A 24,773-nucleotide genomic window follows, 5' to 3' on the forward strand; every position below is an offset into this window, starting at 1 on the left:
TCTTACCCCCACACACAGTGAGGCGGATGGTTCGGGAAGCAAAGGGAAATCCAAGGGCCACAGTTGGAGAATTACAGAACTTGGTTGCATCTTGTGGTCACCAAGTCTCCAAATCTACAATTAGACGCCACCTCCACGCCAATAGGCTATTTGGAAGGGTTGACAGAAAAAAGCCTTTATTGAGAGCAACCAACAAACGTAAGCACCTGGAGTTTGCTAAACGGCATTGGCACTTCGATTGGAACCAGGTGCTATGGTCAGATGAGACGAAAATAGAGCTCTTTTGCCATGCACACCAGCGGTGGGTTTGGCGTCGAAAGAAGGATGCGTGTGCAGAAAAGAACCTCATACCTACTGTAAAATATGGTGGTGGATCTTTGATGTTATGGGGGTGTTTTGCTTCCACTGGTCCTGGGGCCCCTGTTAAGGTCAATGGCATCATGAACTCTACCCAGTACCAGGACATTTTAGCCAAAAACCTGGTTGCCTCTGCCAGGAGGCTGAAACTTGGCCGCAAGTGGATCTTCCAGCAAGACAATGACCCCAAGCACACAGCAAAATCCACACAGAAATGGTTAATTGACCACAAAATCAACATTTTGCAATGGCCAGCTGAGTCTCTGGACTTGAACCCCATTGAAAACCTGTGGTTTCAATTGAAGAGGGCAGTCCATAAGTGCAGACCGAAGGATATCAAGGATCTGGAAAGATTCTGTATGGAGGAATGGTCTAAGATCCCTCCCAATGTGTTCTTCAATCTCATTAAACATAGAAGACAGTGCCATTATCCTTGCAAGGGGAGGGTGCACAAAGTACTGAAAACAAGGGTGCCAATAATTGTGACACATTTTTTGGAAATAAATTTATAATTTGAGAAATGTGTAATTTTGGTTGATTCCATTGAATCATTAATAAAGTCAAATATATTCCACATGTTGGAAAATTACAATATAGCTTAGTACTGGTATTATTTATTTTATAGAGTCTTTTTTGCTCATCTTTATCAAGGGTGCCAATAATTTTGGAGGTGACTGTATATGTGAAGGGTGTAGCTAACACCACTCCTTCATGTTCTATTGGGTCCCACATTTTACTCTAAATCATACTCATCAAATCATACATACTGCAAGCTACAACATTAACTGTACTGTACTAGGGGTCTGATATCCATTAACTGCACTGTACTGTAGATCTGGGATCCATTAACTACAGCACAGTCTAAATAGCTCACTGTTGACACTAAGGGGGCAATGGTAGTACAGTGCAGCTGCAGTGGGGAGAGGCTGGTAGAATGGGACCACAGTGTACTAACTGGAATCTAAATGCAGAGACGCCGAGCAAAACAATCCTCTCACCTCCTATTGTCTTAATTAACATCATCACTGACCCCTCTCTTTAAAAGCCACTATCTTACATCTTATTAGCTGTATTAACATGATCACTGGTCCCTCCCTTCTTTAAAATCTCTTACCTGCTATGGACGTGCGCTTTTATGAGTTTGCGTCTTTCTCCCTCCATTTCACATTCCCTCTCTCCACTGACGACCTGGGTTAGATTGCCGTACCAGCTTTTTCCACAAGGGGGAGACAAAGATACAGCTCTTTCGACTGTGCTGTAGTTGGAGCTCAGATCCCCAGTACAGTTAATGGAGCTCAGATCCCCAGTACAGTACAAGACATTCATTTTTTATTTTGTTTTGTATTGACTTACATTTACATTTATTTTGGCTGATGCTTTTAGTCAAAGCGACTTACAGTACCCATTTATACAGTTTTTTTTTTTTTACTGGAGCAATCTGGATAAAGTACCTTGCCCAAGGGTACAGCATCAGCAGTGTCTCCACCTGGGATTTGAACCCACGACCCTCCGGTTAAGAGTCTAGAGCCCCCCTAACCACTACTCCAAATATTATTATTATTTGTTTCTTAGCAGACGCCCTTATCCAGGGCAACTTACAGTCGTAAACAAAAATACATTTCAAGAATCACAGTACAAGTATTAATACAGTTAAGAGCAAGATCAAATACAATCACTTTGGTTCTAGCAAGTACAAGTATATGACAAAATACGATTCAATAACGGAGCAGATAACAGTGTCAGTGATAGTTATATCAGGATATAATTAAATACAAAATACTACAGATGAAATGACACTTGACAGGTTACAGTACTCTAAAGTGCAGGGCTAAATGCAGTAAAATATGGAGCGGATAAGAGTGCATTTAAAAAAAAGTGCATTTAAGGAAGAGTGATAAGTGTCCAGATGGAAAAGAGGAGTTTCTACAGGTGTTGTCTGAAGAGGTGAGTCTTGAGGAGGCGCCGGAATGTGGTCAGGGACTGGGCAGTCCTGACATCTGTAGGAAGGTCATTCCACCACTGCGGGGCAAGGGTGGAGAAGGAGCGGGCTCTGGAGGCAGGGGAGCGTAGAGGAGGTAAAGCCAGTCTTCTGGAGTAGTGAAGAGGTCGAGTGGGGGTGTAGGGAGAGATGAGGGTCTGGAGGTAGCTGGGTGCAGTCTGGTCAAGGCATCTGTAGGCGAGTACAAGAGTCTTGAACTGGATGCGAGCGGTGATCGGGAGCCAGTGGAGTGAGCTGTGCAGTGGAGTTGCGTGGGAGAAGCGAGGCAGAGAGAACACCAGGCGAGCAGCGGAGTTCTGGATGAGCTGGAGCGGACGGGTGGCGGACGCAGGGAGGCCAACCAGGAGGAAGTTGCAGTAGTCAAACAGTATATGCACTACACTGTGTTAAACTCCATGTTGTAATGTTGGACTGAGGGTCCTACAAGTGCTGCTCTGATTTCTAACCTAATAGAACTTCTGATGCTGCATATAGATTGTGTGGCAGAGAAGGGGGAGGAGACAAATTGTAGTGCGAGAGGGTTTGTAGGACTATAATTCCCAGAATGCCCCGGGACTGCAAGGGAACTAGGAAGCACCTGAGGCCAATGCGCCTCTTTAGTGTGACATCACATCCGCTGCTAGGTGTTTCTAAACAAGCAGGCGAGTCAATGGCAAACGGCATTAGTGCGTTTTGAAACCTCTGTAAATTAAATTGTAAGATGTCAATTTTAATGTAAATCAAACAAGCGTAAACAGCGTGGACTAGTGTTGTGCTGCAGACTGCAACCACCATTCAGAAACTCTCTGAGAAAGAGAAAACTGCAGTTTCGTTACGTCGATTCGATGTCTTGCTGGTCCCTAAATGGCAAGACATGCCGTTTTGTAGGAAACTGTCCGAATAATAGGCTACTAATAAAAAATAAACAGCACAATGTGTGTATAGACATGTCATTTTATCATGTTCGTTGTTATTATTATATTACTGTATATTGCAGAGATGAAGCACAATTGTTAAAATGCACTGTAGAATAATACATCGGTGTCAGCTAGTCCACGTATCTTTCATTAATCAACTACTAGAATTCTTGTTTAAAAATACATTTTAAATTATTTATATGTACTTTACACATAAATTATAATAAAATCCGAGCGTGAATTTAGCGAGAAACTTGCCTTGACATCGTAGGTTTGAAACTGTTTTGGTTTTCAAGACACTTTTTTTTATTAAGCTCATAGTAAAACCTGGAATGGAATAAAGTGCTGTGCAATGGGAGTCTTATTTTCATCCCTGCGTTGTAACTGCAATTTAATATCATTAGACTAGACCAGGGGTCTCCATCTCTGGTCCTGGAGAGCTACTGGGGCGGCTGGTTTTCGTTTCAACCAATCTCTCAGTTGATGTAAAGACACCTATAAACCCTGCTGGATAGGGGATCTCCAGGACCAGGGTTGGAGATCCCTGCTCTATACTGTACTGGAATTACATCGTAACTGCAGTTAGACTGTACTGAATTACATTGTAACTGCAGTTAGACTGTACTGGAATTACATTGTAACTGCAGTTAGACTGTACTGAATTACATTGTAACTTCAGTTAGACTGTAGTGAATTACATTGTAACTGCAGTTAGACTGTACTGGAATTACATTGTAACTGCAGTTAGACTACTGGAATTACATTGTAACTGCAGTTAGACTGTACTGAATTACATTGTAACTGAGGTTAGACTGTACTGAATTACATTGTAACTGCAGTTAGACTGTACTGAATTACAATGTAACTGCAGTTAGGGTGGACTGAATTACATTGTAACTGCAGTTAGACTGGACTGAATTACACTGTAAATGCAGTTAGGGTGTACTGAATTACATTGTAACTGCAGTTAGGGTGTACTGGAATTACATTGTAACTGCAGTTAGGGTGTACTGGAATTACAGTGCAGGGATGGAAATAAGACTCCTATTGCACAGCAGTGTCACCTATTTCAGCATACAAGGTAAATTACCTTGTATGTTGGAGTGATATAAAAGTTTGTAAGCATTATTCAGAATGAACTCCCCTTGCTTACACTTGTTACTGCACTTTTGTTTGAAAATAATAAGTGTGTGATGGTGTGAAAGGGTAGCGTTGCCGCCGCGTCTGACTGGCGATAGGAATGGCGATACAGAGGTGGAAGATTGCAGCTCAGCTGCTCCCAGTCCTTTCCCTCAACTAACCAGGGAGCTTTGTCCCAGCTCCTGATTCATATACACTGGGGCTAATCAAGCTTGTAGTAAAACCTGGAGTGGGTGAAACTGTTATGCAATAGGAGTTTTATTGTCATCTCTGCAATCTAATTGAGGTCTGACTGCAGTTACAATGTAGTTCCAGTACAGTGTAGTCTACTGATATTAAATTGCAGTTACAATGCAGGGATGCAAATAAGACTCCTGTTTCAAATCAAAAACACAGCTGTGCTATCACAATGCAGAGGCAGGGAGCAGGGAGCACAACCTGCTGCTTCCAGTCCTTTCCCTAAACCCTCGTCCTGGAGCACCCCTGTGTCTTATGGTTTTTGTTCCAGCTGAGCCCTCAATTACTATACTTAATCGAGCCCTTAATTGAAGTAATAATTTGCTTAATTAGACCTTTTTAATTGTTTTCAAGTTATACGTTTTTATAGGTAACTTTAAATCTGCAACTATTTAAGAGCTGAAAACAATTAAAAAGGTCTAATTAAACAAATTTAGTTCAATTAAGTAACTGAGTGCTCAGCTGGAATGAAAACCAGAAGACACCCTGCCCTAAACTAACCATGGAGCGGTCTCCCAGCTCCTCTTTCATACCATGGGACTGGGCGTAATTTATCATCAATTAATCTGTTAAGAGCTGGCCACATTCTGAAACAAACATTATTTACAGGTGCAGGGCTTCATATATTTACATGAGAGTTTTCTAAGGGTTTATTGTAGCTGGTGCAAGTAGGCAAGGTCTGTCCTGGGGAGAAGCAATGTGGGGACTTGTAAGTATAAAGCTTAGGTGTTTTTCTCAGTGAGGGTGAGAGAGGGGTCAGGTTGGGGTTATTGAGACCTGCTGGCTTTTCCTGTTGAATCAAGCTGGTAGTGAAACCTGGAATTAAACTATTGTGCAAAATGAGTTTTTTTTTGCCATCCCTGCAATGTAATTCTAGCACAGTCCAGTCTAACTGCAGTTACGATGTTATTCCAGTACATTCTAGTCTAGTGATAATAAACTAGTTACAATGCAGGGATGGAAAAAAAGCCTGTCATATTGCATAGCAGTTTGATCCATTCCTGATTTCACTATGAGTTTAATACGACACACCTGAGCTTGCTATCTGTACACACGGAGGCTGATCAAGCTCCTAGTAAAACCTGGAATGGGTGAAACTACTGTGCAACAGGAGTCTTATTACCATCCCTGCACTAGAATGATTTATTTAGCACCATGTATTTTAATAGGGGGGTGGGGGGGCAGGATCACCTTCTTTTGATTTCACTGCTTTTGCCAGTCAAGGAATACAAACCCTGTTCTTTCTTTTAAGAAATTCTGGTTGAAAAATTCAGGCACACAATGATTTGAGATGCTTTAAAAAGCTTTATTGCATAATAGGCTTTGCAAGTCCAAACTGCGATACAGTGTAGAACCTCACACACATATATACATACACGAGTACATGACATGGTTAGCTACAGTGCACAGGTCTGAAACATGCCGCTTCGAAAGAAAGGAAAGGAAACCCCCGCAAATGACAATTTATTGGATACAAAAAGAACATTAAAAAAACAAAGTGTTTCAACTTCGCATTGCCTTCATCCAAGCTGAAATGTGATGGGGGTTTTTTAACCAATAAAGTATTTTTTAATATACTGGATTGCTTTTTTTAAATGTTGTTATAGCTTTTCCGAGCCAACCAGAATTACAGAATGCTAAGACAAAAAACATTATAAATCCTCTGAAAATTTAGATGCTGCATTACGTATATATACCTGGATTCTGCCGAGTCAACACCCCGGGGAAAACAAACTGCTCACCAGAGATTATAAAAAACAGTGCATGGGGTAGTGTGAGATAAATGAGAATTGAATGCCCCCACGGCCTTCGCCCTCTGGGTTAATGTAACATCCCGCCCCTCGGGTGGGCATTCTCATATCACACACTACCCCGTGCATTATTCTCTATATATCATATTTGTAAAAGAAAAAAAATATATAATAAATAAAATCGAGTAAATGAAGACAGATTGCATTAATGAAATATAATATAAAACAGGGTTTAATGGTTGAATGAAATATGAATCTAAATCCAATCGTACCGATTTGTTCAGTTCAGTTCCGTTCAATAGTAAGGCCATGCAGCCATTTAAGGCTGATGACTTGGACTGCAGTCACCCTGTCGTTGTTAATAGCCTAGTGATCTATGAAACTGATTTTACAATGCAGGGCAAAACCTTTAAGTCAAGCAGATGAATATTTCAGCTACTGGTGGTTTCGAGTGTCTTGAAGCTCTGAATTAAACATTGTAATCTAGGGCTGGTTTCACACATTCTGATTAGCATCAGGGCTGGTTTCACACATTCTGATTAGCATCAGGACTGGTTTCATACATTCTGATTAGCATTAGGGCTGGTTTCACATATTATGGGTGCATTATGACTGGTTTCACACATTCTGATTAGCATTACGGTTGGTTTCACAGAGCCTTACCTAATAAATGTGCACACTACTGTATCATGTAAAGAAAGTATCGTGACTCATCGATAACGTGGTGTATTCTTACTCCTCCTATTCTACCACTGCAGGACTATTTATTTATTTATTTCCAACAAGCAGAAAGTGGTAAAAGCGCTGTTATCATCCTCCATTGCCCCTCTTGTCTTCAGCCTCGATGGTGAAATTTGCAGACGAAACCCTGCGGAGTAGTGCAGCTCAGGTCGTTCCAGCGTGAGGCATCTGCAGGGGAACAAGTCAAAGCACAGCTAGCTCTTGAACAAGTCAAAGCACAGCTAGCTCTGGAACAAGTCAAAGCACAGCTAGCTCTGGAACAAGTCAAAGCACAGCTAGCTCTGGAACAAGTCAAAGCACAGCTAGCTCTGGAACAAGTCAAAGCACAGCTAGCTCTGGAACAAGTCAAAGCACAGCTAGCTCTGGAACAAGTCAAAGCACAGCTAGCTCTGGAACAAGTCAAAGCACAGCTAGCTCTGGAACAAGTCAAAGCACAGCTAGCTCTGGGACAAGTCAAAGCACAGCTAGCTCTGGAACAAGTCAAAGCACAGCTAGCTCTGGAACAAGTCAAAGCACAGCTAGCTCTTGAACAAGTCAAAGCACAGCTAGCTCTGGAACAAGTCAAAGCACAGCTAGCTCTGGAACAAGTCAAAGCACAGCTAGCTCTGGAACAAGTCAAAGCACAGCTAGCTCTGGGACAAGTCAAAGCACAGCTAGCTCTGGAACAAGTCAAAGCACAGCTAGCTCTGGAACAAGTCAAAGCACAGCTAGCTCTGGAACAAGTCAAAGCACAGCTAGCTCTGGGACAAGTCAAAGCACAGCTAGCTCTGGAACAAGTCAAAGCACAGCTAGCTCTGGGACAAGTCAAAGCACAGCTAGCTCTGGAACAAGTCAAAGCACAGCTAGCTCTGGAACAAGTCAAAGCACAGCTAGCTCTGGAACAAGTCAAAGCACAGCTAGCTCTGGAACAAGTCAAAGCACAGCTAGCTCTGGAACAAGTCAAAGCACAGCTAGCTCTGGAACAAGTCAAAGCACAGCTAGCTCTGGAACAAGTCAAAGCACAGCTAGCTCTGGAACAAGTCAAAGCACAGCTAGCTCTGGGACAAGTCAAAGCACAGCTAGCTCTGGGACAAGTCAAAGCTCAACTAGCTCTGGAACAAGTCAAAGCACAGCTAGCTCTGGAACAAGTCAAAGCACAGCTAGCTCTGGAACAAGTCAAAGCACAGCTAGCTCTGGAACAAGTCAAAGCACAGCTAGCTCTGGGACAAGTCAAAGCACAGCTAGCTCTGGGACAAGTCAAAGCACAGCTAGCTCTGGAACAAGTCAAAGCACAGCTAGCTCTGGGACAAGTCAAAGCACAGCTAGCTCTGGAACAAGTCAAAGCACAGCTAGCTCTGGAACAAGTCAAAGCACAGCTAGCTCTGGGACAAGTCAAAGCACAGCGAGCTCTGGGACAAGTCAAAGCACAGCTAGCTCTGGAACAAGTCAAAGCACAGCTAGCTCTGGGACAAGTCAAAGCACAGCTAGCTCTGGGACAAGTCAAAGCACAGCTAGCTCTGGGACAAGTCAAAGCTCAACTAGCTCTGGAACAAGTCAAAGCACAGCTAGCTCTGGAACAAGTCAAAGCACAGCGAGCTCTGGAACAAGTCAAAGCACAGCTAGCTCTGGGACAAGTCAAAGCACAGCTAGCTCTGGGACAAGTCAAAGCACAGCTAGCTCTGGAACAAGTCAAAGCACAGCTAGCTCTGGGACAAGTCAAAGCACAGCTAGCTCTGGGACAAGTCAAAGCTCAACTAGCTCTGGAACAAGTCAAAGCACAGCTAGCTCTGGGACAAGTCAAAGCACAGCTAGCTCTGGGACAAGTTACTGAAGAAATCTTTTCACAACTCATTTGAAATACTGGTTAAATCAAACTGTCCAATAGAATATGATTAAGGCTGTATTTGTTTCACCGTTGTCATGGATATCATGATTTCCATGTAATATGTTGTTCCCTGTGAAAATTCCCATTTCCAAAAGAATAGTGTACATATAATAAAATGATATCACTTAAAAATAAATACAGGAAACGCTTGCCTTATACACTACCTGTTAGACTGCTTCTAGGAACCTGGCAGCCGGTTTAGTTTGCTTCCTTCCAGTAAATGATTGAACACACGCTGCACAGAGCGGCACGATTTCTTTAAAATGTCTTCAATGAAAAAGACACCAGCTGCATCAAAAATCTTGAATATTTCTGCTAAAGATTTGCTCTGTCCAGTCCAAGGGGACATTTCACATGTCTATCGTTATTTTTACATGCATTTATGTTTTTTATTTTGTTTGATAATTCACTGATGGTGAAAACAGAATGCCTTTAAAAGGTGGATATAAAATCTGAAATATTTTACAATTTTGCATTTATTGTTTTCAGGTAAGCCTTTAAGTATTTAGGAACATTTGTTGTATAATAACACTAAAGAGAAAATGATCAAAAAGTTATTTTTCTGCTTTAATAAATATTATGTTTAATTGTGAAATATTATTATTATTATTATTATTATTTATTTCTTAGCAGACGCCCTTATCCAGGGCGACTTACAATTGTTACAACATATCACATTATACATTATTTCACATTTTACAGATATCACATTATTTTTACATACAATTACCCATTTATACAGTTGGGTTATTACTGGAGCAATCTAGGTAAAGTACCTTGCTCAAGGGTACAACAGCAGTGTCCCCCACTGGGGATTGAACCCACAACCCTCCGGTCAAGAGTCCAGAGCCCTAATCTTGAATGACCTATTTTTAGACCATGAAATAAGCGATTTTTTTACATCCCTAAATATGGTATATTATAATATTCTATATGGTGCTGTGCAGGGATGGAAATAAGACTTCTATTGCATCACACCCATATAGAAAGAAAGTATATTTTAAATATATTTAAGGAATTTTATTATTCATATTTTCATACTACAAAAAGCTGCCCATTTTGGTGTATGAAATATATGGATCATATAATTCCATATATATATATATATTTTCTATGGCCAGTTTCACATGAGCTTGATTAGCCACAGTGTGTATAGGTCACAAGCTCAGGTGTGTCTTATTAAACTCTTAGTGAAACCAGGAATGGATCAAACCGCTATGCAATGGGAGTATTATTTCCATCTCTGCTCCAGTCCACAAGAGGTCAGTGTGGCTAACTTAGAATAAAGTATTGTAAGCATCATAGACCCACTAAATTATGTATATGGCCTCCGAAGGCTTTTAGAAAAACAAATCTACATTCAATACTGGAACATTTGAAGACACTGAGAAACACTTCTAGTCGTTTCTCATTGAAATTACACTGAAAACAATGAGAAAGACTTCTAGTCAAAACATTTGCCATTGAAATTACATTGAAGATACTGAGAAAGACTTCTAGTAGAAATGTTTGTCACTGAATTTATACTAAATACAATGAGAAAGACTTCTAGTGGAAACATTTGTCATTGAATTTACACTGCAGAAGAAGAGAAAGACTTCTGGTGGAAACGTTTGCTATTGAATTTACACTGAAGACACTGAGAGACTTCTAGTGGAAACATCTGCCACTGAATTTACACTGAAGATGCTGAGAAAGACTTCTGGTGGAAACGTTTGTCATTAACTTTATTAAGCTTCTTTTAGTAATTCGAAATTCAGCACTATTGCGTATTCAGTAGTTGTGGATGCCCTCTAGAAGCCAACAGGACTTTAGAATCTTGAAAGTCACTTTAAACTGCGACATAAAAGGACAGACACCAGGGGGCGCCTGGCTTCAGAAAGACACTCACTGTATTCGGTGAAATGAACACAATCCTCGTTGCTTTGCCAGTTGTCAGGCTGGTTTGATGCCCAGTAATTATAATCCCATTTTGTCCCATCAGACCATATGAAGAGGTTAGTCTGAGAAAAGAAAAGAAAAGACAAATCAGATGTGGCTAACTGTTTTTTGTTTTTTTAAAGGAGCGACAGCTTGCTCTCAGAATGGAAGCGCTACCGGGACATACAGTAATCCTTTTGTAGCAGATGTTCCTTATTCATTTTTTTTCTTCAATGCAGCACAGTAGCAATTTTGTGGTATATATTAAAAAAACAAAAACATATTGACTATTTTGACTTACTGTTATGGTGTGTAAAAGGGTGACAGTCCGAGCTTACCCGCACCCACAATCACATTATTCTCTTAAGAACACAGAGGTATTTAGTGTTGACAGATATAAATATTTATTTTTGTAACGGATACTTCACTCGGATTGCAAATGACTATCAGGCTGTACACAATGACTGACAGTCACAAGACAAACTCATGACTGATCACATAATTTACATCTGTAAAGGCTGGCCCTGGTCCAGGATTGCAGGGCTTCATCGAAACAGTGGCCTCAATCTATGCTGGCCCTGGGCTGCCTTTTCTTTTCTGGAGCGTTCACAGCTCTGGGCTTCTGTGGCGGAGTGTCCCGCCCCTATATATTTATTTATTATTATTTGTATTATTGTTTGCGGTGCGGATAACAGCGCCCCGTATTTCTTATTGTTTATATATTTAAAAACCTGTGAGGATGCGTGGCTGATCAGCTACTGATTATTTAACTAGCTGACAGTCACGCATCCTTACCAAACGCGTGCAGACTGTGGCCGAGGGGTAATAAGATAATTAACAGCTAGTTAACCCCTCGGCCAGAGTATAAGAACCTGCAGCTGTCCGTGCTGCGGGGGGTTGAGTGTACAGAGGAGAGTACGGGTGAACACGGGAGAGCGAGCGAAAAAACAATGGCTATATTTAAAATATACTTGTTGCTGTTTATTTGTTTGGCCAACATGCCTTTTGGTTTTGTTGTTTGTTTAAATCTGTTGTTTTTGTTTAATTATTTAATAAATACGCTGAGTGCCATAGCATTCAGCTTCACCTGCCCATCCACTGTTTTGGTTTCTGTACTTCCTGGTCGTTTTTAATCAGCCATTGTATTTTAATGCAGTCAACTGGGATTTTAATCCACCGCCACTATAGTGCTTCAGTGCCGGCTTAGCCTTTCACACAGGAGTTGTGACGCTTCAGTGACGGCATAAAATATGACGGCTCTGTGATGGTAAAGGCAATTCACACAGACCAAAATGCCGCATAACTGCCGGTTCTGAGCCGTCATAACTTGTCTGTGTGAAAGGGGCTAAAGACTCCTACTGCATAGCAGTTACACCCATTCCAGGTTTTATTATGAGCTTGATTAGCTCCAGTGCTTACAGGTAACAAGCTCAGGTGTGTCTTGTTAAACTCATAGTGAAACCAGGAAGGGATCAAACTGCTATGTAATTAGAGTCTTATTTCCATCAGGATAAGGCATTGAAACAGGGAGCTTCATTTACCCTAAAGCTGAAAAATGAAAAAGAAAAACATGAGTGTGCTATATCATATTTCTTTTAAAAACTTTTAAAATTGAGACCTAGAGGTGGAGGCAATCTAATCCCAGTCCAGTCTAACTGCAGTTACAATGTAATCCCGGTCCAGTCTAACTGCAGTTACAATGTAATCCCAGTCCAGTCTAACTGCAGTTAAAATGTAATCCCAGTCCACTCTAGTCTAGTGATATTAAATTGCAATTACAAAGCAGGGATGGAAAGAAGACTCCAGTTGCATAGCAGTTTGATGCATTCCTGGTTTCACTATGAGTTTAATAAGACACACCTGAGCTTGCTACCTATAGAGCTAATGAAGCTCATAGAAAAACCTGGAATGGGTGAAACTGCTATGCAACAGGAGTCTTATTTCCATCCCAGAGATCTCTGTAGCTGACAGAAGTGAAAAAGGATTTGTGGAATTACTCTGCTAGCTACAGTTGGTTTTAGTGGCCCATTGTCCTATCACAGTTTTCACTGCTATTGCCCATTGTCCTATCACAGTTTTCACTGCTATTGCCCATTGTCCTATCACAGTTTTGACTGCTGTTGAAGTAAGTCTTGGGATTTGTATTTTGTTGTTTTTTTAGAACGGGCAGGAGTGAGCCCAGTTTGGGTTTCCGTGACCTTTACCTTGGGAAACCTGAGCCCCCCGATCCAGCCTCTCGGGTTCGAGGGGTTCCCTCGCCGCACAAGATTAAAGACCAAGTTGTTCTCCCTTGAACTGTGGATTGAAGCCAGGTGTCCTCCACACCCTCGACTTCTGCAAAACTCCTACAGATAGAAGAAAAAACAGAGGATCTGAGCTTCCCAAAACATTTTGGCAAATTCATATTACATGAAACTAATTCAGAAATAAAAACACAGCTATGTCTGAAAGTGTTTGTAATGCAAACATTTAGTATGACCACTCTTAGCATCAATAAAAGCTTTTTCATCTTTTTGGTGTTGTATCTATGCACTGTCTCAAAATCTCTGGTGTAAAGACGACTCAAGCCATGTTAAACCACTTTCTGCTTTAATTAGGCATCTCAAACAACCTCTAAAAAGTCTCCTGCATTTTACCACTTGTGGCTCTGTGTTCCTTTTCTCTTCCTATTTGAAATGAATTGCATGTGTGGCTTATTAAAGTCATCAATATAATCACACAGTCAATGATTTGTCTATTTTGACAATTTACCAGGGCTTTGGTTTGACTTCTGCACAACAAATCAAAAACTACATAAGCAATGGGGTGCTCTAATAAATGTGCACACTACTCTATACATATATTATTAATATTATTATTATTATTATTAGCTGATTTAGCAGACAATTTCATACAGAGATACTTACAGGGACTAGGGGGTGAACTATGCATCACAACTGCTGCTGCAGAGTCGTTTACAATAGGACCTTGGTTTTACGTGTCAAAGTGATTTGCTCAGGGTCACACCGTGAGTCTGTGGCGGAGGTGGGATTACAAGCCCTTGACTTTAACCACACACATATTATATTTTCAGAAACATATAATATAAATAGAATAATGGCTGGCTCAGTATATATATATATATATATATATATATACATACACACACAGTGCCTATAGAAAGTCTACACCCCCTTTCAAAACTTTCATCTTTTGTTGCCTTATAGCCTGGAATTAAAATGCATTAAAATCGTTTTTTTTTTCATTTATCTACACATCCTACCCCACAACTTCCAAGTGAAAAAAATATTCTAGAAATATGTAGATCATTAATTAAAAATAAAAACTGAAATAGCTTGGTTGGATAAGTGTACACCCACCTTGTAATAGCAATCCTAAATTAGCTCAGGTGTAACCAATCACCTTCAAAATCACACACCAAGTTAACTGGCCTCCACCTGTGTTAAATTGTAGTGATTCACATGGTTTCAGGATAAATTCAGCAGTTCCTGTAGGTTCCCTCTGCTGGGTAGTGCATTTCAAAGCAAAGGTTCAAGCATGAACACCAAGGCACTTTCAAAAGAACTCCGGGACAAACGACACAGATCAGGGGATCGGTATAAAAAAATATCAAAGGCCTTGAATACCCCTTGGAGCACGGTCAAGACAATTATTAAGAAGTGCAAGGTGTATGGCACCACCAAGACCCTGCCTAGATCCTATATATATATTGTGAGACAGCAGGGAGGGGGTTAATTCCTCCCTCTAGGAAAACATGTGCGGAAGGCACATTTGTTTAATTGGTTTGTTTAATTGTTTAATTGTTTTATTGATTGAACATTACCTGCACCTGGCTACTATTGAAAATTGGAGCCAGGTGCAGGGTTTAAAAGGAGAGCAGTCAGTCTGCTCTGGGCAGCTGCTGAAGAGGGTAGAAGCCCGACTGTGCTGGTGTGTGGGTACAGCCGTAATTTGGAAAAAAAAAGGTAGAGTGAAGCCTTTTTGTGTGTGTGCTGTTTTGTTTCTTTTGTTTTTGTACAGGTAAACAGCTTAGCTGTCCTGTTTAGTTTAGGTTCCTGTTTTGTTTTAGTTATTGCTCAAAGAAGAGCTAGGTGTTTGTTTTGTTTATTTTTGTTTTTGTTTCATTAAAAATAGCGCAACCACGCTTTAAAAATCAATTTCTGTGTGTTGGGTCAGTGTTTTTAAAGGGGCAACGAACCGCGGTGAGTGCGATTCTTTCACAAAATATATATATATATAGTTTGAGAAAAAGGAAAACTGCTGTGTACCAAAATGATCAATAAGAAAAAAGAAAAATGAGAAAAGGATATTTCAGATACTTATAATCAGGTAGAAGGTAGAAGGTAAAATAATCAATTATCAGGACGTTTCGGACTACAAGTCCTTCATCGGCTGAATACAAAAAAACAGTGCTTTAAGAAGTTGATAAAAAACAAACAAGTAGTCTTTTAAACAAAATTCCAGAATGTTGATGATGATGATGATGATGACCTCAGAATAGAATGTTCATTCCAAATGGCTCCAAAGTGCCTAGTTTGAAAATAAGTTCACATTCCTTTTGTTTCCTGACAGCATTAGTTCCATAGCATTGAACCATCCCACAAAGTGTGATGTCTTCTATATAATCCCTCCTAAAGTCCAACTTCCACTGACTCAAAGTGGCACGAGGGTGGCAACGAGTTCTCAAGATGAAGTACAGCGGGGTCCCCTGACTCTGGCAGGTTCAACCATGCTGTGAAAGCTTGAGTAACATACTCGGCCAAAGTGGAAGGGGCACTCACCAACCTGCCTGGCCAGTGTGGTGAGTTATGGCCAACCACCCCATGATGAAAGCACAGACAAAAACATGGCCCTCATTCCCCGGAGGCTGGATTGCCACCGACCAAAGCAGTGGCCAGTTAGGCATGAAGGCAGATGGTGCTAAGAACCACGATTTTAGGCTGCCACAGAACACTGACCCTGGCCACGTACAACTGCAGCTCTCTTTCAGGTGAAGCAAGACTTCAAGAGTTGGAAGAACTTGGAAGAATCAAGTGGGACATAGTAGGACTAAACGAAGTACGGTGAAAAGACTAAGGACTAGTAGAACTCGAGTGGACATCTTCTCTTCTACCGAGGCACTACAGATAGACGAACAGGAGGCGTTGGATTCATTGTCCATAAGAGAATCAAGAATAACGTAGTAGAGATTGACAGCTCATCAGAGAGGTCCACAAGACTGATAGTCAAAGTTCCAAGGAAGTATGAACTTCAGGTCATCCAAGTATATGCACCAACAACAACCTATTCGGATGAAGTTGAAGATTTTTATGAAGTACAAAAACTACACAAAAATGGGAAGAGCCATATAAGTTCATCATCGGTGACTTCAACGCCAAAATAGAGGACGAGAATTCGGTCAGCAAAGTTGGACATGGCGACAGGAACGAGAGGGGCGACAGACTAATCGAATTTGCAGAGAACAAACCCACAAGATATATACAACATGACAGGACAGACACTGCAAAAAGCAATAATAAAAAAGCCGCTCGCATTATCATTAAGGTGAACTACACCACTGCTAACCATAAAACCACACATCAGCCACTTACTTTCTGCCGTCTCGGAATCCACAGTCACAGCTGACCTGCTCCCTTGCAATATTTATAGTGATGTCACTTAAGAATAAACAAGCTCACTAACATTTACATGTGAAATCCGGGTTTCCATGCGAAACTGGGCGTGGATTTTCCCGTGTTTGTCATCATTTACACATGTAAATGAGATTCAGCCTGTCCCTCTCTTTGGCTGTTTTTTCCGTCCACAAACCTGATTTACACGAATAATTCTCCCAAACGTGCACGCGCATCACCATTTCACGTGTAAATTGTCCAGCATGGAAACCCCATGAATGGGATCAAGCTTGAAGAAGTCAATAACTACGCATACTTAAGACAGTTAGTTTTGGCAACTGAGAACCAAATGTGCGAAATCAACAGAAGAGCAAAAATGGGCTGGAGTGCCTTTGGAAGATTAAGCATGTTTCTGAAAGGGAAACTACCCTTATGCCTCACAAGGAAAGTCTTCAACCAATGCGTGCTGCCAGTGCTAACTTACAGATGTGAAACCTTGACCCTCAATGTAAAAATGACTCAAAAATGATAAACGACTCAATGGAGTGGGGAAAGATGCATGCAGGGAATAACAAGAAGAGACAGGAAAAGGAAGGAATGGATAAGAGCACAAACAAAAGTATGCAATGTTATTATAAGAGCAAAAAAACTGAAACTGCAGTGGACCGGCCATGTAGCAAGAAGAACAGACCATTGCTGGATCCCAAGAGATATAAAGAGACCAAGAAGAAGACCTCCAGGAAGATGGCAAGATGAAATTAAGAAACTCGCTGGAGCAACATGGATGAGGGATGCAGAAGACAAGCTTTTGTAGAAGAATCTTGGGGATGCCTTCATCCAGCAGTGGATTTATCAAGCAATAGCTTTCTTGAGAATTCCAGCCATTTACCACATTACTTGTTATATGTTGACAGTCACCGGTAAAACTTAAGATTTACTCGATTTGAACTTTTACCTTAACATACACACACACACACACACACACACACACACACACACACACACACACACATATACATCTCTCTCTCTCTTTCTCTCTCTCTCTCTCTCTCTCTCTCTCTCTCTCTCTCTCTCTCTCTCTCTCTCTCTCTCTCTCTCTCTCTCTCTCTCTATATATATATATATAGATACTGTATATATATATAAAATAGAGAGAGAGAGATATGGAAGGGTGGGGATAAGGTTGTTCAGCGCACATAGGATTGTCCAGACAAGCTGAAAGCAGCTCAAAGCTGATTAAAGGCAAATTTCAAATAAGAACTTGATATTGGAGAAGCAACAGAACCCAGAACCATTGAGAACGACTGGAGCAGAACACTGCTAAATACTAAGGAGAAGCATAACTTTAAAAATAAATAAAAATAACAAAATGACATTTAAAGCTAATTCAGCACAGCAGTGCTTCTCAACGTTTGAATTTTCATGAAATCACTGGCTACTCTACATCGCTATTAATAATAATAATAATAATAATAATATTAATAATAATAATAATAATAATAATAATAATAATAATAATAATAATAATAATAATAATAATAATAATGCTGGGAAATAAATTGTGTTAAAACAAATTTGCAGACACTTAAGCTGTACTGTAGTATTTGCTGACTGTAGGGACAGACAGACAGACAGACAGACACACAGAATCAAGATTCTTACATTGGCACAATAAAAAGACAGAGGCCCTCGGAAGTACTGGTAACACGAGCGTCCGATTTTGGTGCAGTTGCTCAATCCTTTGCTGTCACACGTCTCAAATTTCTCTTTTGGGAGAGGTCCACAGACTAAAAGAGAAAAACAATGTTTGTGTTATTTTAAAAGTCTACCTCCTTATTTCAGGGGTCTTGCAGAAAGGATTGGGTTATAAGGCTGTAGTTTTACGCTCTCAGGATTCTGTTGATTTGGCTGGTCTGAGGGTTCAAACGCATCATCGGCATCATCTGGTATGTGGCTGGGGGTGGGGGTGCAGTTGCCCCCCACAGACCTTGGCTTGCATCCCCAGATTTGTCATAGGTCTATATTATTTTCCATTATTTTTTCCGCTTTTTGACCCCCCCCCCCCCCCACCAAGACACATTATTAGCATAAAATGAGACATAGTGGAAACTCATTTTAGGGTTTGTTATAAACCATTGCCGTGCTTTTAAAAATACCTGCATTACACATGCTGTATAATTTATTTGAAGAAAAAGAACAGTGTTGACAAAGCCCTGTGTTCTCTCATTCATGATGCTATTTGGGGCAGTGGTGCTATTTGACACAACTATGCTATTTGACACAACTTTGCCCCCACCCCCGGATCTTTCTGAAATGACGCCTATGAAACACACCCGAGAGAATTTTATCTTTTGCTCATCAACTGCCGAAGGCAGTTGAATTGTTCCCACCACAGTAATTCATCTTTCTTTCTCTGGTTATAAAGATCGTGTTTGGGGAATTGCTTAGAATCTGCTGCCAATGCTTCTCCTCCTTCAATCCACATTAACAAATATGTCATATATATATATATATATATATTCTGTTGTCCCTTTATTTTTGACAGTTGCAAACATTTAAACTCTGGCAAGTATTTTTCCTCAAAGTTTGTGTTTGTATTATTTTCCTTTAACCTGTCTTGAAAAACACTGATTACCCAAGCTTTGTTTTCTGGTATTTTATTCAGTTCTTTCTATTTCAGTTCAATTAAGTCGGTGTTGGGTAATGCTCCCATGTCTAGCACTGCTTGTACTTGTGCTGATGGTAGGTTTTTCGTTTGTCCGACAGTACTTCTCTCTGTATTAAATATAGCGACTACATCATCTCAGAGGTGCTTGTATTTTCCTGGATGTTTTGAGTTAGCCATTCCTCAATTGACACCTTATTTAAAAAGGTTGAAATTTACTTGAAACAACATTTTGTTAATAGCTGATGGAGTGATCTTGTTTGGTTTGTTTTTGTGATGTGGTTACAAAGATTCTAAAGGCATATATCAGGGATTATATCCCTCTAGCTCAACCGTATTTAGAATGCGTGGAATCTTTCCATTGAAGTATATATATATATAAAAAGGTCTGTTTTCTGTAGCCTGATGACAGTAGTAGGAAAATAATTAAATGTTATGAGCTGCAATAAATCCACCCGGTGTTATTAATTATGAATGTGTTATTTTATACAGTTATAATAATAATAATAATAATAATAATAATAATAATAATAATAATAATAATAATAACAAAATAAAATGTAACTTTATAATTAACTGCTCCAGAGTTGGTACGGCAGTAATGAATTAAAGAAAACAAATAAGTGTCCTGTTTTTTTTCACTCTGAAAGTCTGGTAGCTCTTTGCTTACCGAAAGCCAAGGTGAGTGTCAAACTGCAAAGCAGAGAAAGAAGAAAAGCAGCCTTCATTTTGCTTCTTCACAGGGCTGGGGAGAAAAGTGGACATTAAAGCAAAGGTTATTGACGTTTGGTTTCAGTACTTCCAGATCATATTTTGCAAACCTAAATATTATGGTTATGTTGAGCAGAGTTCAACTTTCACCCCAACGTCACGCTGCACCAAATAAAAAAAAGGATCTCTATTGGTGTTTCCATTGGGGTGTCATCCCTGAAGTTTCTACTGTCACTATTTCACTAAGGTTAATATTTTGTAAATTTCTTGGGGGGGGGGGGGGGGGTGCCAATTTTGTATGTAGTTCTAAATATAATTATTATTTGTTTATTTAGCAGACGCCTTTATCCAAGGCGACTTACAGAGACTAGGGTGTGTGAACTGTGCATCAGCTGCAGAGTCACTTACAAATACGTCTCACCCGAAAGATGGAGTGACTTGCTCAGGGTCACACAATGAGTCAGTGGCTGAGGTGGGATTTGAACCAGGGACCTCCTGGTTATAAGCCCTTTTCTTTAACCACTGGACCACACAGCCTCCTATAGACATATATAATTCTAATAAATTTGCACTCTACTGTATATTTTCAATCAGAATTATAATGGGCCATCTGCAAAGGGTTAAAGATATTGTAGCTGACATGATAATGCTATAAATCTTGCCTGTCCTGCACCTCTCACTACACAGGTCTCACATGTGCAGTTTTGAAAGAACCACATAGCACACATGGATTTTCATTTAAAAAATGATCTTTGGTACTAAACTAGGTTTAGAAACTCAGTTTTGTTGAATCTCAACAAAAAACAACTAGACTAAAATGAATGTTTTACAAAGGCATGTTGAAGGAACTGAATCGATTCCGACTGGAGCCACAGTGGAGTTCAAGTGCATTTAACTGCAAACGCAAATACCTGCAAATCTGACCAACGCAAATGCAAATACAAATAGATGCATGCACTTCAGTTGCATCTAAATACAAATGCACAACTGAGACTTTGCAAATGCCTTTGACAGATTATACAAATGCATTTGTCAAAATATATACTGGAAATCCTCAACAATAATTGCAAAAGAAATGTAATCAAAACATGGACGCTTTTCTCTATCAATTCAAACGACTCCCTCTTATAACAAACTCTTTTAAGACTCATCGTCAGCACCTGGGTGAGCTCCACCCTGCTTACAATTGCTTGGCGACGTGCACTAATTAATTGATGCTGTTAACTCAAGGCAACTGTCAACAGTTCCTAAACTCAGGGTCGCAAATCCTGTAAATATCGACTGTGATCAGGATCAAGTAAATTGTAATTGTTTTACTTTTTATGCTTTTATTTGTATTAATGTTTTTTTTTGCATTATTATTGTATTATCTATTCTTGAATGTCTCTTTTGCTATTGATTTTTTAACATTATTTCTTGCCTCGTTCTCTTGCCAGGACCCCCTTGAAATTTGAGATGTATATCTCCAGGGAGCTGGGTAAATAAAGAAATTTGAAGATTTGAATTTTGAAATTTGAACGGGACGCTCGTAAAGGTGCTTCGGTATTAATCTGCTGTTCTTTTTCTGATTCCCCATTGAAGACCAATCTCTTATAAAATACTGACGGTAAAACCATAGGAGATACCAACGTTTCAATATCAGTACAGTATTTCTTACCTGGGGTGGGCCGTCCGACGTTCTTTCAGTGTGATTCTCGACAGCAGATCATGGCTGCCTCCAAGCCAGCCTTTTTATACCCTAATCAATGAGGAACTTTCAAACTGCCTATTCATGATAAAAACTCCACCCACCATCTCAAGACTTTTTGAACACTTCCAAATAAGGTAAACCACTGAAAATGCAAAGCTGACATGTTTGTTGGCTCGACTTTGTTTTCTTGTAGTTTGTACCAGAATACAAAACCTTTCCTTTTGGTAGTCATGCTAGCTACACAACTGGGGCACTTTGCATTTTTTGTATTCATGATACTACTAGTTCCTAAAGGAATTAACCAAGGGTTCAAAGTTTGCCACGTCTGTCTGGTTTAACTCATTAAGTGCCATTGTCCTCATTTGAGGACAGGCTATTTTGTAATTTTTTGGAGCAATTTTTTAAGTGACATCTACCTGTTATTTTAATTTTCTCTTTACCTATATTGTTATGATAACTTACATTTTGTTAGGCGCAAAAGCCTAAATGTAACTGTTAATTCTGCAAATAGAGTAGAACCTCATAGTTCTGAACACCTTGAGAATGGAGGTTGTTCATACATCTGAAAAGTCAATGACTCTGAAAATGAGTTTCCAGTGGTTAATAAATGTGTACAGCCTCAATCTGGAGAATAATACAAGGATACAGCACAGTAATGCAATACTCATTGTTATAGTTTGAAAGGATTTAAAACGGTACTATACATTTCAGAAAGGAGACACTAAATGATACAATAAATTATTTATTGAATTAACAATGATATATTTATGACAGTGCAATAACATGAAATGCTTTGATCCATACTATACCAGCTGAACTAGGAAAATCTGAAAATAATTTATAACTAAGCCAGCAGGCAAAAAAGTGGCACACAAGGCCACCATCCCCCTGGACAAGGCATCCTGCAAGGTGGAGGCAGGGGAGGAGGAGGTCAAAAGAAATAACAGGGAACAAAGGGGAGAGAGCTATTTATGTGGAAGCAAATATGTATATAATTGGGGGTGGAGTCTCCTTTCAGAAAAACAACCATGTTTCCAAGGAAAAAGGCTAAATTTAACTTACCTTTGAAATCATGACTGTGGCAGAAACACAGATTTAAACATCCAGGAAAACACGGGTTAATGTAGTACTTATATTTATTTTATTGTTATTATTAAAATGCATTTTTGTAGCTTGCTCAGTCATTCAGCCTCCTTTGGCTTGGAAAAAAAAAAAAAAAACTGTGCTTTGTTTAAAACATAAAAGTCCCAAGTAAAATTGCCTGCACTTGCTTTGAAATCTACCACAGTGGTGAAGTGTTGTCCGGGTTTGGTGCTGGCCTTAAGCGACAGCTCCGGATCGTGTTAGCCGTCTAACAAGAACAAACAAGTATAATTAGACATGACAAACAAACAGAACACTAAACACTCATGGTACATTTTTGATTCTCCTTTTGGTTCGCTCGCAACCATAACAAAGGAACAGATCTCTTAGCCACGTTCCCTTTTGTACCCCCTTGGTTAGCGAGTGCAACCGTTTCTCCTCCAATCCGCGGTTGCCACATCGCTTCCCTTCTGGAGGGATGAATTGATGTACCGTAGTTCCACCCCCTTTCTAGATGGCCGACTTCCACCTTTCCCTGGAATGAATTGTCAGACCATCCAGTCCGGGGCACTCTGTTCCCTTTACATAGCACCCTCACAGGTCGTGAGGGAGATTTATAACCAATTTTACAGAGACCTATGAAAAAGTTTGTCGATACAATAATATCTTCATCTAGACAATGTGGTGAAAGCTATTAAAAAGGCTAACAGAATGCTTGGCTATATATTGAAAAGTGTTGAATTTAAATCGAGGGAAGTAATATTAAAACTATACAATGCATTAGTAAGACCTCACCTAGAATACTGTGTTCAGTTTTGGTCACCCCGCTACAAAAAAGACATTGCTGCTCTAGAAAGAGTGCAAAGAAGAGCAACCAGAATTATTCTGGTCTGAAAAGCATGTCATACGAAGACAGGCTAAATGAACTAAATCTGTTTGGTCTTGAACAAAGGAGACTACGCAGGGATCTGATTCAGGTATTCAAAATTTTAAAAGGTGTAGGCAATGTAGACCCTCAGGACTTTTTTGACCTGAAAAATTACACAAGGACCGGGGGTCACAAATGGAAATTAGGTACAGGGCTATTTAAAACAGAAAATAGAAGGCACGTTTTTACACTGAGAATTGTGGGAGTCTGGAACAAACTACCCAGTAAGGTTGTTGAAGCTGACACCCTGGGATCCTTTAAGAAGCTGCTTGATGAGATCCTTATGTTCTTATTTTCTATGTGTTTGAGATTCATAGCTGGCGTGAGTGTTCAGTGGACTGATTACAGGAGCACGTCTAACCTGACTGTCCTCAAAATAGGACGCTGGGAAAATATGTGAAAATTACCAGTGCAGTCGATGCTAACAGGTTTCAATGGGAATATGATTTTAAAATAAGTATTTTTTTCAAGCTTATCACGAATTTCATGATTTCTGTGAAATTTACCCATTGATGTGTATTGGAAACCTGCTTGGAAAAATCCTGCTTTCTGATTGGTTAGCTGCGTTCTATCAGCCATATGTTAATCCCACATAACCTTTCAACGCAGATGCATCACCGAAAGCTTTAAAAAAAATTTAAATTCAGACGCCATTGTTCTACGAAGTGTCTCCAAGTACGACACGCTGGCAAAATGCACCGTATTATTCCCGTAGGTGGTCACATGTGAAGCAGAGACCACGTGACGTGGGTGGGTTGGGAAGAGTGTATGAAGATGTATTGTATATTTGTTAGTAACTAGCTCTGTAAAGATGAAGCAGGAGAGTACAGCGGGTGTTTTCTTTGTGTGGGGGAGCCTGCCGAGAGTATTCTGGAGATTGCTTTCAGAGAGAATTTGATGATGTAATGATGTTCGATATTGCCTGAAACGTACAATGTTGACTGCTTTTTCAGGCAATATTGATTTTTATAGACAGTCAGGTGACCTTTTTTCAACCAATGAAACACTTAAATAAAAATCCAAGGTTTCATATATATATCTTCATCAATTACAGGGCATAAAATTACGTACGTCTCGCAATCTTACCAGCCACACCTCGCGGCAAAACAGAAGTGTGCTACAAAATTACTACTAGTTTTTGAACGAAACAATAAAACATGTGGAGACATTGAGCAGGGG

The 24,773-nt window shown here is 40.0% G+C and overlaps 1 protein-coding gene across 2 annotated transcripts; it reads right to left on the reverse strand.

Annotated features, from left to right (window-relative positions):
* Nucleotides 1-6,724: 6,724 nt before the first annotated feature.
* On the reverse strand, nucleotides 6,725-22,724 carry LOC131706689 (galactose-specific lectin nattectin-like). Of its 2 annotated transcripts, none has more exons than XM_059008267.1 (6): nucleotides 22,646-22,724; nucleotides 19,853-19,927; nucleotides 18,180-18,304; nucleotides 13,110-13,250; nucleotides 10,877-10,988; nucleotides 6,725-7,289 (listed from the first exon to the last, which is right to left on the reverse strand). In XM_059008267.1, the coding sequence occupies exons 2-6, from the start codon at nucleotides 19,908-19,910 to the stop codon at nucleotides 7,216-7,218; spliced, it is 510 nt and encodes a 169-aa protein (XP_058864250.1). In that variant the 5' UTR covers nucleotides 19,911-19,927; nucleotides 22,646-22,724; the 3' UTR covers nucleotides 6,725-7,215. The 2 variants fall into 2 exon arrangements, with proteins under 2 accessions (XP_058864250.1, XP_058864249.1); XM_059008266.1 differs by lacking the exon at nucleotides 22,646-22,724 and adding an exon at nucleotides 21,551-21,625.
* Nucleotides 22,725-24,773: the final 2,049 nt, after the last annotated feature.

Source organism: Acipenser ruthenus, chromosome 36, assembly GCF_902713425.1.
Source record: "Acipenser ruthenus chromosome 36, fAciRut3.2 maternal haplotype, whole genome shotgun sequence".
Lineage (NCBI taxonomy): Eukaryota > Metazoa > Chordata > Actinopteri > Acipenseriformes > Acipenseridae > Acipenser > Acipenser ruthenus.